The sequence below is a fragment of the Pseudorca crassidens genome, chromosome 7 (genome assembly GCF_039906515.1).
Source record: "Pseudorca crassidens isolate mPseCra1 chromosome 7, mPseCra1.hap1, whole genome shotgun sequence".
NCBI lineage: Eukaryota > Metazoa > Chordata > Mammalia > Artiodactyla > Delphinidae > Pseudorca > Pseudorca crassidens.
The window spans coordinates 13,749,982-13,763,349 of record NC_090302.1 but is presented as its reverse complement, the minus strand read 5'-3'; the positions used below and the strand labels follow the sequence as shown (position 1 = coordinate 13,763,349).

The 13,368-nt window shown below is 37.4% G+C and overlaps 1 protein-coding gene across 1 annotated transcript in view; it reads right to left on the bottom strand.

Annotated features, from left to right (window-relative positions):
- Nucleotides 1-11,422, bottom strand: part of C5 (complement C5) — a 77,434-nt gene extending 66,012 nt beyond the window's left edge. Inside the window, exons 1-4 of the mRNA XM_067743476.1 lie at nucleotides 11,319-11,422; nucleotides 8,093-8,285; nucleotides 6,011-6,173; nucleotides 825-895 (exon numbers count right to left, since the gene is read on the bottom strand). Coding sequence (XP_067599577.1) covers nucleotides 825-895; nucleotides 6,011-6,173; nucleotides 8,093-8,285; nucleotides 11,319-11,383 — 492 coding nt within the window. The 5' untranslated portion in view covers nucleotides 11,384-11,422. The remainder of the gene's footprint in view (nucleotides 1-824; nucleotides 896-6,010; nucleotides 6,174-8,092; nucleotides 8,286-11,318) is intronic.
- Between the last annotated feature and the right edge of the window lie 1,946 nt (nucleotides 11,423-13,368).

The following is a 13,368-nucleotide window of genomic DNA, read 5'->3' as shown; positions in this document are numbered from 1 at the left end:
CTGAAGCTTTCCAAAGCAAATATGCTGTAAAACGCATTTATTAGCTAGACATTTTGTAAGTTTGCAGTCTATGCCAATAGTTATCCACCACAATCTTGGAACACTCTGGATGCTTCTCAAGTAATTCATTATAAAATAGTCAGATGTTAAAGTTTGTGAAAGTTTTATGATTTTTGTAAGTTATGAAGGATTCAAGGTTATTCCGATACAATCCTCTTTTTCATTTGTGCTCTGTTAAGGTTTTCGGGTTTTTGGTTATTTGAGTAGGAGGAAAGGTACTGCAACCTATAGTGAAGGACCAATTACTAGTACACCTACTGTTAATAGGTGAGCAGTTATCTCCCCACAAAAATTTGTAGGGTTGTGACACGAACTGGGAAGACCATGGAAGTTTATTTCACATGTGCATATCATCTGTTACATATGTCATGGCTGATGAAAAGCTGATAACAGCTGATCTTTATCTCATGGGTTAGCACTATTTTTCATGTGTTAGTATGTTAGTTACTAAAGCCTAAAGTGCTCAAGTGTATTGTACAAATAAAAAATCTCAGACATAATAGGCATTCAACTAATTCTTAGTGATTGATCAGTGTTCTTCAAGAAATAAATCATGAAGGATATATTTAAATGATTTAGTTCAAAACATAACTTGTTGAGATTTCATTTTCATGAGGTTTTTACATATTGTAGAGGTATAAACCTACAATTTTATACTCACAGAAGGTGTTCAATAACCATTTCCTGAACACTGAATGAGTTAGTATGGTGTGAGGGCAGGATTATGGAACAGAGTATCTCATCCAAATAAATAACATACTTACTATGAAAGTTAAGACAGTTTCTCTTTTGGCTGGCTTCAAGTCATCGTTCAGTGAATAAACTCTAACCTTTACTGTAAGAATAATTGATATCATCAAAAACTTTGCTAAGCACAGTATTTTGATTTTTTACAATAGTCACCCTTAAAAGAGATGAGCTTCATTTTAAAAATTCAATACACAGTCATACATGAAAATCCATATTTAAAAGAAAGGAAAAGTTAGTTTGTAGACATATACATACCAATGATTTTTTTCTTTTAAAGAGAATCCTTTTGGATTCCTTTAAAGAGCTACTTTCTAGTGAATTTAAAGTACAGTTCACTTTATTAAAATATATTTACATACATCTTTTTGGGAATAAATATATAGTACAAAATTAGTTATATCTGTAATTAGGCCACTGTTTATAAAGAATTTCATAGTAGGGACTTCCCTGGTGGTCCAGCGGATAAGACTCCGCGCTCCCAATGCAGGGGACACGGGTTTGATCCCTGGTCAGGGAACTAAGATCCCACATCCCGCATGCCACACGGCATGGACCACAAAAAAAAAAAAAAAAAAAGAATTTCATAGTAGCAAAATAGTGATGTCTACCATATGGTTATATGGGAGTATAATAAATTGTCTCATATTAAAGTTGAAGATTTTAATGAAAAATTAGGTACTTTGTTTGAGACATTATACACTCTTACAACAAGGCCCCAAATTGTCTCTTATTGTTACTAAAGATAGCACTGAATTCTATGGTTTTGTTATATTTATTGAGGCAGATCCTACAATTGTTCTCTCATTGTTAAAAGAATAATTGCAGGCGCTCAATAACAATTAGTTCTCTTCCACTTCTTTCTGTCAGTTAATAGATCCCCACCTTTTAAAAAAAAAGCATCTGCTTAGCTTTTAACTCATAGCTGCTTGAGACTTGCTGATCTAGTTCCTTCCAATGACATATTATAATTTCTCTAGGGTTTTACTGATGCTCAAATCATTTCATGGCCAAAACTTTAACCACAAAATAAAATTGAGCTGATGCCATAAACCTTTTAAAGGGTCGGTATTATGCAAAGCTCTACACAAGAAGCCACGTGTTAAGCGCTCTAAAATTTGTTTCACTATACCATAAGATCAAAGCAAAATGCTCAGTAAATCCCTCCACTCTGCTGTCCCCTCACCCCTGTCTCTCTCCTCGAGTCTTCCCTCCTGCTTTATGAACATACCTGGTCCAGGCCTGAGCATCACTGGGATGCTGCCAGAGGCAGTATGCCACAAAAGTTAAGAGCTCAGGCCCTCGAGTTCAAAACTTGGGTTTCACTCCTGCCTCTGCCACTTTCTAATGTGACCCAGAGCAGGATACCTAATCCCTCTACACCTTAGTTCCTGCATCTGTAAAATAGGACTGCTAGTATCTGCTTCATAGTATGTGAGCCTAAATGAGACAAAGCTTTTGCATAACCCGGCACATAATAACTGATCAATAAATGTTTATTATTTTTATTTTATACTACTTCTATGGCTACTACTTGTTCACTTTCTAACCCATTTTGTGTTAGGTTAGAAAATTAATCTTGTCTTCATAGCAATGGTGTATCAAAGGTAAGATTAATAATTTTTTTGTACCAAAGATATAGCTTATTAATTTAAAAATGTATATTGAATGCCTTCTATGTGCAGATACTATGCTAGGCACAGAGATATGGTGGTGACAAATCAGACATGGAATTCCTCTAATGGAGTGGAGGAGAGAGGCAAACACAAGATGACACAAAGTAAATGTAAAATTCCAGGGGTAGGAAGTGCTATAAAAGACACTCCTTGGCTTTCTGAGTGTGGAAGAGGGAGCTTTGAAGCAGAGAAGGCTGCCCTTTATGGGATGGCACGTAAGGGTTGAGTAGGAGTTAAGAAGGCAAGGAAGGGGCATGAATATACCAGGAAGAGGTACACAAGCTTTACTGTGGATAGGAAAATGGTGTGAGAAAGCAACTGAAAAGAGGTCAGCTTGGCTGGTGTCCACCGATGAAGGGGAACATGGTGGGTGATAAGGTTGGAGGGGAAGGCAGGACACAGGCTGTGTGAAATTGAAGGATTTTGGTCAATACTCTGAAGGCCTTTGTCCTATAAAGGCTTGAAGATTTAAGCCTCTATCCTAAAGATGCTTATAAGAAAAATCCCTCAATGATCTTCAGATTAAATGTGTGCATTGGGACATTAGAGCTATAAACAGCAAGATGTAATCAATTTTTAAAAGAATTACTTCTCAATCATTCTTTTTCTTCTGTGTAAATAAGGCTTTACGCTATTCCACAGATTAAATGATAATGGGAAATACTTTCCTAGTGCTTACTCTGTGGTAGGCAGTGTTTGAAGTATTGACACATATGAATTCACTTAACTCTCACAACTCTATGAGGTAAGTTCTATTATTATCTCCATTATACAGATGAGGAAAATGGGGCTCAGAAATATTAACTCACACAGGGTCACAGAGCTAATAAGAGCCCAAGCTGGGATTTGAACCCAACAATTTGGCTCCAGAGTTTGCTTTTAACCACTATACTTCACTACTTCTCAGTAATGAGTCAATATTTATTTATTTATTTTAAAAGATTTATTTACTTTTTAAATTTTATTTATTTATTTTGGCTGCGCTGGGTCTTAGTCGTGGCACCCAGGATCTTTGTTGTGGCATGCGGGATCTTTTAGTTGCAGCATGCTAACTCTTAGTTGCGGCATGCATGCAGGATCTTGTTCCCTGACCAGGGATCGAACCCCGGCCCCCTGCACTGGGAGCGCAGAGTCTTACCCACTGGACCACCAGGGAAGTCCCAATGAGTCAATATTTAGAGGAGTGGCTTCCCTGGTGGCGCAGTGGTTAAGAATCCGCCTGCCAATGCAGGAGACACTGGTTCGAGCCCTGGTCCAGGAAGATCCCACATGATGCAGAGCAACTAAGCCTGCAAGCCACAACTACTGAGCCCGTGTGCCACAACTACGTGCCTAGAGCCCATGCTCTGCAATGAGAGCCACCGTGCACCGCAACGAAGAGTAGCCCCCACTTGCCACAACTAGAGAAAGCCTGCACACAGCAATGAAGACCCAACACACCCAAAAATAAATAAATAAATATATTAAAAAAAGAAATTTAGAAGAAAGTTCTCTAATTCTCCTCTATGATTAGAATAGATGAGGATACCACATCTTCTTACACTAAAGTTCTGACAAAGAAATAACATATGAGGCTGTTCTTAATTTTTTTTAAGACTTTTTTGATGTGGACCATTTTTAAAGTCTTCATTGAATCTGTTATAATACCGCTTCTGTTTTATGTTTTGGTCTTTTGGCCACGAGGCATGTGGGATCTTAGCTCCCCGACCAGGGATCAAACCCACATCCCCTGCATTGCAAGGTGGATTCTTAACCACTGTACCACCAGGGAAGTCCCAAGGCTATTCTTAAGGAAAGCCTTGATAGCTAAGAGAGGTCCCAGGCTCTGGGTATCAGACTACTTGTTGGACAAAGATGAGGATGCTAAATAGTAGGTAGTGTCAACAGGACCCAATTAATGAAGCTTCCTCTAACATAGGAGGAACACAAGGGTATGGATATATTTGTTTCTGGGTATGATGTTCAAAAAGGGCCCAAGCTTTATGGGCAGAGACTATCTCCATGTACACCAAGTCATCTTGGAGTCAAGAGAGTACTATTCTGGCTATGATATTCTGTCCAAGCTGAAAGCAACACCCCACCCTCTGTAGGCCTTTCCTTTCTGAGCTGGTCATAACAGGAGCTCCTGCTAAAAAGGAGGTGGTGCAGGCCTGTTCCACCCCATACTATCAACATCAACCAATATGCAGCAGGTATCTACTACCTGAAATGTTTTCAACAAAGCTGGCTGGTCCTGCCTCCCTTCCTCTTTCCTTCACCAATAATGTCATTATTGAAACTCCATAACCTCCCCCTTCCACATACAGTTCTCTCATAATTCCATCTCTGATGTGCTCAAAAGTTAATTCTGGTAACAGGGAGTGATGGAGGAATCGAAGGTTTTGCAGACACATGAACATATGTGGTCAGCATTCACACTTTTCTGTGTTTATTGTTGGTTTCTTAGGAATAAATCCAGTCAATTGTCAATCCCAGAGTTTTGACTGGCTATCCTGCCCTTTCCCCCTCTAACAGATAAACCAAGAATACAAAACAATGTTCTAATAGGAACTTTCTTTAGGCAGATCCCTTTAGAAAATTAATATCCATATATTTCTGTGATTTAGTTTATATTTTGCTGAAACATCCGATTCTTAGGGTTTGATTTGTTTTCTGAATTTGAGGATTAGCTCCAAAGTAATAGACCTTTTTTTATGATCACTGCTTTATAATAAATTATCTTCTCATTGCCAAAATAATATTTGCAGTTACATCTTAAAATTGTTTAATAATAAGACCTAACATTACATTTCACAATTCTTAGTTTTTTTTCTACATGGGAATAACTGATGAGGTAGATAATATAACTGTTAATTTTTGCCATTTCCATATGAATTTAAGATTTATATTTAAAATCAAATTTAAAATTAATTCTGTTTAATTGTTTAACAATTTCTGTATGAATTTAAAATTAAAATGATATTTATAAGTGTAAAAATCACTGGGAATTGAGACTCTTTTGAGCAAGTTGGAAACCTATCTCCACTTAAATTCAAGTTTTAAAAAGCTCTACAGTGATATTGGCCAGTAATTTACTTTTTTTGTGGTATCTTTGTCTGGTTTTGGTATCAGGGTGATGGTGGCCTCATAGAATGAGTTTGGGAGTGTTCACACTACTATATTTAAAATAGATAACCAACAAGGACCTACTGTATAGCACAGGGCCCTCTGCTCAATATTCTGTAATAACCTCAATGGGAAAAGAATTTGAAAAAGAATAGTTATATGTATATGTATAACTGAATCATTTTGCTGTATACTTGAAACTAACACAACATTGTAAATCAACTATACTCCAATATAAAATAAAAATTAAAAATAAATAAATAAAAACTCTTTCCCACATCCAGAGTTCAGTTTAAATAAATGCCATCATCATTTACCCAGCTGTTCAAGCTTGGGGAAAAAAACCCAAAAACCTCTACAGTATAGTGTCAATCCCAATCCCACTCCCCCACCCCCAGAGAGAGAAGCATTTTATAATCTACCTGACTGGTGTGGAGTGTAAACAGGTTTGTCTGTATGAATGAAGAGGAATCCATTGTCATAGGTTATTGGCATTTTTTTTGATTTTGAAAAATGCTTTGATACAACATCCAAATACACATGTGAAACTGGGTCTTGTCCTCCAGACAATTGTTTGGGTTGTATCTGTAAAAGACAATGTTGATGGAAAAGAGTATAATAATTTTAAGGATATAAAACATGTTATTTAAAAAGTAGTATAGGAGCCAAAGTAGTAAATAAATTTTGCCCAAAGCCCTTCAATATCAAATGTCATAATCAACATTTAGCTTTAAGCAATTAAAATTTTTTCGGGGGCTTCCCTGGTGGCGCAGCGGTTGAGAGTCCGCCTGCCTATGCAGGGGGCACGGGTTCGTGCCCGGGTACGGGAAGATCCCACATGCTGCGGAGTGGCTAGGCCAGTGAGCCATGGCCGCTGAGCCTGCGCGTCTGGAGCCTGTGCTCCGCAATGGGAGAGGCCACAACAGTTAGAGGCCCACATACCACAAAAAAAAAAAATCTTTTTGGTTCTGTGCTTCCCCAATTTTACATGCATTTAGTAAAAACTACTACTATAGGAGCTCTCTTAAACTTTCACTTCATCAGCTTGTTGGATTAGCCCATGTTCTCCATCCCCTCAGTTCAACATCCTGACTGATGTTCAGGACACTTTGTATCCTATCTACATCCTTCTGCTTCCACGGGTTGAGCAATGTGCTTTCCAATTTGTCTATGTAATTGTAATGATCCACTTTACACTGCATGATATGCACATTTAATACACAGAAAGTAACAGAAGAAAGAAAAGTGTTTTTTTTTTTTTTTTTTTTTTTTTGCGGTACGCGGGCCTCTCACTGTTGTGGCCTCTCCCGTTGCGGAACACAGGCTCCGGACGCGCAGGCTCAGCGGCCATGCCTCACGGGCCCAGCCATGTGGGATCTTCCCGGACCGGGTCACGAACCCGTGTCCCCTGCATCGGTAGGTGGACTTTCAACCACTGCGCCACCAGGGAAGCCCAGAAAAGTGTTTTTATGAAAACTTCGGCTTTGAAAACATGAGATAAAAGTTAATCACTAAAACAAACCATGTTAAATTAGATATGTGAGAATACTGTAAAAATTTGGAAAACGGTAAAAATCTATAAAGATTCTGCACTCAGATTGCTTTGCAAGTATCTAAGTTCTTTCTCTACTTTAAGGAAATAGAAACTGTAGAACAAATGATTCGTTAAAGCTGTGACACATTATAAATAAGAATCTCTGCTCCAACCAGTGGACCCAAGAAAAGACCTGGGCACAACATTTAACGATTAGCAAATAAAGATACATTGTAACGTTAAGATAAAGTTAAATGCTTAAGGTATGCATCAATTTTGTGATTTCCCCACCCTAATTTACTTTTCCAATTAGCCATCTGAGTTAGAACTGTTCAACAGAGCTCTGTGTGATAAGGGAGAGCTGTTCAGTATGGTGCCACCAGTTACCTGTGGCTATTTAAGCACTTGAAAGGTGGCTAGTATGAGTGATTAACTGAATTTTTTATTTTAGTTACATTTGATTGATTTAAATTTAAAGGTAACAGTCACATGTGTGTGGCTAATGGCATCAGATAAGAGTGTCTACTTTTGGGAAATGAATTTTATTTCTTAATAAACCTAAAAAGTGGAAGTATTTGTTAAGAGGTTAGAGCATTTACCATCAAGAACATTAATCAAAGAATTCCTACATTTGGTTAGAATTTATTTAGATCAGCGTTTCTCAAACCTGAGTAATACACAGATCCCGTTTAAAGGATAAAATGTTTTGGAGGACTCTCAGTGTTGTCTTTTTATTATTTGCAATATAATAAAAACTATTTTTAGTACAATGTTACTTAAATATGTACAAACCTAAAAGTAAGTATAATATTCTTGTGCTTATGACTCATTAGTGACTGATATCATCTAATAATCACGCAGTGGTAGAGTGGTATAAATGATCAAATCTCTGTTATCAATACTCAAACTTGGTACACATTTTACTGAGAATATTCTATATATATAAAGAAACTGAAGGATAAATACATACTGTTAAGAGTGCAGAATTTTGGAATTTATTTACTGTGGATAAAATAACATGGCCTGAAGAATAAGTAAATTTTTTGTCAGGATAACTTTTGATAGAGATTGTTGCATCAAATTCTTCAGTGTATCCATAAACTTGAATTACAATATTTTCAGATGCTCCAACACAGAATACTTTTGGTGCTGAAATGACATACCTGTTGAAATAGGAAAAGAGAAGGAACAGTATATTTATATGACATTTTTTGTTATACTTCTGATTTTTTTTTAAATCTCACTTGAGAGATTCAATTTAAAATAGGCACATTTGGGGCCTTCCTTGGTGGCGCAGTGTTTAAGAATCCACCTGCCAGGGCTTCCCCTGTGGTGCAGTGGTTGAGAGTCCGCCTGCCAATGCAGGGGACACGGGTTCGTGCCCCGGTCTGGGAAGATCCCACATGCCGCAGAGCAGCTGGGCCCGTGAGCCATGGCCGCTGAGCCTGCGCGTCCAGAGCCTGTGCTCCGCAACGGGAGAGGCCACAATAGTGAGAGGCCCACATACCGCAAAAAAAAAAAAAAAAAGAATCCGCCTGCCAATGCAGGGGACATGGGTTCCAGCCCTGGTCCGGGAAGATCCCACATGCCGCAGAGCAACAAGGCCCATGCGCCACAGCCACTGAGCCTGCGCTCTAGAGCCCGCGAGCCACAACTGCTGAGCCCGCGTGCTGCAACTGCTGAAGCCCATGTGCCTAGAGCCCGTGTTCTGCAACAGGAGAGGCCACCACAATAAGAAGCTCACACGCTACAGCGGGGAGTAGCCCCTGCTCACCACAACTAGAGAAAGTGCACCCGCAGCAACAAAGACCCAATGCAGCCAAAAAATAAAATAAAAAATAAAATAAAAATAAATAAAATAGGCACCTATTCTCAACTTAAAATGATATTTTTAAATCAACATTTATTTGTGGTTTACGATAATTTCATCTTCTCAATTCCCCATGTGCTTACCCAGGAACAGCAGAAAATGAGGAATGTTCAGCTTTGATGATAATAAGGTACAGTTACTGAAATCTTACTCAGTGTTAGGTACTATTTTAAGACATATATATATATATATATATATATATATATATATATATATATATATATATAAACTCACTGTGTTGTGACAACCCCTCTATGAAAAAAGTCTTACTATTACTCCGACTTTACAGAGGAAGAAACTGATAATTGACTTCCCCAAGGTCACATAGCTATTAAATTACAGAATTAGGAATTGAACCCGAGCAGCCCGTTTCCTGAATTAACACGTTCAATTGCTAGGCTAAACTGAATTTATCAAGAATTTTTGCAAGAGAAATTTAGAAAAAAAAAGTTATTTTAATTTTGGTATTGTTAGAAGTTTTATATTTTTCAGTTTAGTATTGTTTTACTTTTGATTGTCTATGTGGTGGTGGTGGTGAAATATAAATAATTCATGCTTCAGGTCCCTAAAAGACAGCTCTGGAACCACTCATTCATACAGACTTTTGTCCTTACTGATACATTAGTAGCTATAAAGTATTTCATACTTTTCTTATTTTCTTTCAATAGTTGTAGAGAATATGGCCACTGAGCTTGCAGAGAGGCACAAATTCTAGTTTGGTCTCTACCTGGAATGTTCTTTCTCCAGATATTTGCATGCTTTGCTCTGTTACTTCCTTCAAGCTCTGTTTGAGTGTCACCTCCTTAGAGAACCTTCCCTGTCTACACTTTTAAATAGTGCCCCATCATTTCTTTATCTTCTTACTCTCCTTTATTTTTTTCCTTCATGGTACCAATAACTACCTGACCTTATTTATTTACTCATTCACTCATTGGTTCATTCATTGGTTCATCATTTTCTTCTCCCACTTGAATGCAAGCTCTGTATCATCTACTATATCCTCAGTGCCTATCACATAGTGGGTGCTGAAAAAATTTTTGTTGAATCAATCAATTAAATTTATTGATTCCCATGTTGTAAATGGCATACTCCCACTTTTTCAGAGAAAGAGAGAAGATGTTTATTGAGGGCCAGTACAGTGTAGTAGAAAAAATTAAGTATCATGGGACCCAGGTTCTAGTCCTAGTTCTACCACTAATTTGAAGTCATTTAATCCAATTTCTCTGAACTTCAGTCGGCTGTCTTTCAAGAAGGAATAAACGAAAACTAACCAGGAAATGGGGTGATTGTGGCCATGTGAGAAAATCAGATTAGGGTTGGGAGAGTGCTATAAATTTATGACATCCTAAGTATACATTTATATTTATAATATATTTTACATATTTAAAGTATACATTTATAACAAAATGGGAAAAAATTGAAGCGGTAAAGAGGAGTCCTTAATACAAGTCCTACTTCTGTTTCTCTTAGTGGTGTGACCTTTGGCAAGTTACTTTCTCTATCTGGATTTATCCTTACAGGAAATGAGTAGGTTTGATTAGATATTCTCCAGTTACTTATCAGTACTAAAATGTTATTTCTTGATATGATATCAATATTTTAAAGATTTAGTTTAAAATACACATTATTTCAATAATAACACTAAAATTTATAAAGCATTAGCTCATAAATTTGGAAGTAATTATAACCATAGATTTTTCAAACCACAGGCTTAGAATTGAACCCCAAGTAATCCTTGCTTTACTATGTACAGTACACGGAAAACACAAAGAAAACTCTGCACCAGATAGAAACAAGCCAGAAACACCAAGAAAGTTTATTATCTTGAGTTTAGTTTGTGCTGTTTTGAAGAGGAATTTGAATAATCACTTATGTAAATTTTTATAAGTAACAATCCCCTAAAACTGTCATGTTGTTAGCCACTCATCAAATCAAAATGCTACATGACTTTCTTATTCAGAGGTGAGACTATTCACTTAGTGCTCCCAGAAGTAGAAAGTTATTTACAAATTAACACAGTCTGGGGCTTCCCTGGTGGCGCAGTGGTTGGGAGTCCGCCTGCCGATGCAGAGAACACGGGTTCGTGCCCCAGTCCGGGAAGATCCCACGTGCTGCGGAGCGACTGGGCCCGTGAGCCATGGCTGCTAAGCCTGCGTGTCCGGAGCCTGTGCTCCGCAACGGGAGAGGGCACAACAGTGAGAGGCCCGCGTACCGCAAAAAAAGCAAACAAACAAAAAACCAAATTAACACAGTCTGTTGAATTTACTTTTTCACTCATCACATTAATAAGATGCATTGAAAAATAAAGATGGGTTGTTTTACTTACGTTTGTTCCTGTCCCCAACTTTTCCCCACGAAGATTAAAAAACAAAGTATGCCCCACAGGCCCATGCTGGAGGTAGCAGTAAACCATGGATATAACGCTCCTGAAGTTACTCTCCTTTTAAATAAACCGAGATTGAAGAACTTGGGTAAATTGGTTTACTGGTTAATTATTAATGTCAAGAAGAGGGACTTCTAAGTAGGAAAAGTAAAATTGGAACTGAAACACCCTTTAATGCCCAGGTATAAAAGTAGGAGTTTTTTTATAGAGTCCTACACCTAGATAATTTATTTTGATGAATACAAATAAAAGGATTCTAACATAAGAGTTTGGCACTGAAATGAATGGCTCAAAATTAGAAACCAGTAAGTTGCATTGTCTTTGGCCTTTCATCTCTTAACCAGGCAATTGTTCTGATGTTTTATCATCTGTGAGCATGCCTTTGGAGGCCCTCTGATACCGATGGAGACCCACCTGGATTCAGTTTCACACTGAGGTGATTTTAGGATGGGCCTGGTTTAGAGAGGGCTTATGAGGTGTCTTTCTAGAGAAGACCTGAACAGTAGTGTCATTGGCACTGGAAATGGTGAAAGGAGAAGACAGATCTGCAAAGGAAGTCTATGGAATAATTCCTTGGTCTGTCCCAGTCTAGAGAAGAAGCTGAATGTTAGGTAGAGAAAAGATTGTGACTGGCAATGAAAACATCATGTTGAGGATGCTGCATCATTCTCTAGGGAATAAATGACCAATCAAATTCTTTAGTTTTTAGTGGGGAATGGATATCCTACAATATCTATTAATTCATAAAGCATAAATTCAAAATTTGCATTCATTCAGGCACAGAATATCTTTATTTTCTAAAAAATAAACTTACTTTTCAGTGAGGTTTTAAATTATTTTAATATAAGAGCGCAAGAAAAACAAAGCTTCCTACGACAAATGAGTCTAGTAATTAATTTAGAATGAAATAAAAATTTTATCTTTAAGATTTTTATGATACTTTATGCTTACTAGAAAGTTTTTATTTACTACCTTCCTTTTACTAGCACTCATTTCTAGCCTAGTATATAATAAGTACTCTATTTTAAAATAGTAAAACAGATTTCTCTAAACATTTTACTATAATTCAGATGTTTTACGGTCACATTGGCAATCCTTCTGAATTAATAAGGTTCTATTTTACCAACACTTTCGTACTGAGTTTATTGGGAAAAAAGGCACACAAAGGAAAATTTGATATACAAATTTCACTAACAGTGTCTCTACATATGTTATTGAAATGGCAAAAATCTGCCACTGTTGTCTGACCTAGTTGTTTCAGAAGGAAATTTGTAAAATAATTAAACTGGGTTACGAAAGATGGGTCAAGTTAAAACAAACAAAGTACTTTTGCCATCATTTTCGGGAAAAGATACTTAGGAGAAAGCGAGAACACTCAAATGATCATAGATGATATCTGAAGTGAAGGACACTTATTTGCTTGTATTATGGAGTCAATACTGATAAGTGATATCAATCACTAACCATCGGCATGTTTCTCTGATAGAAAACATTTAAAAAACGATGGATCTCAAAGGTTCTCAATAGAACTGAAGTTCAACAACTTACAGATTCTCAATTGTCTTTAACTAAACTTTTTTAATCTGCCTTCTAAACATGGCTCAAAGATGGATTCTTCTTTACATTTTAAAATGTTGACCTTTGGAGGCATCTGGTTTTTATACAGATACTCCATCTCTAAAAGAGGAGAATCCAGGTCTGGCAGCAACTTTGGTGGTCATCCGACTTGCCTGCTAATGCTACCTCAATTCAACCCTCAGGATCAAGCCTACATGACTTCACTTAGTTCACAAGGCACCTCCTGATCTGAGTCCTGCTTGATTCTCCAGCCTCAAATGCTTCTCTTCTTCACTGCAGCCAATTAGCTGAATTACTTATTCTCTGAAGTCACCATGACATGAAAGTGCTCCTAGCAGGGTAACAGTCAGCCCAATACTATTACTATTATTCTTAACCTATTTATACCTTCAATTCTGTGTGTCTTTGGAAACAT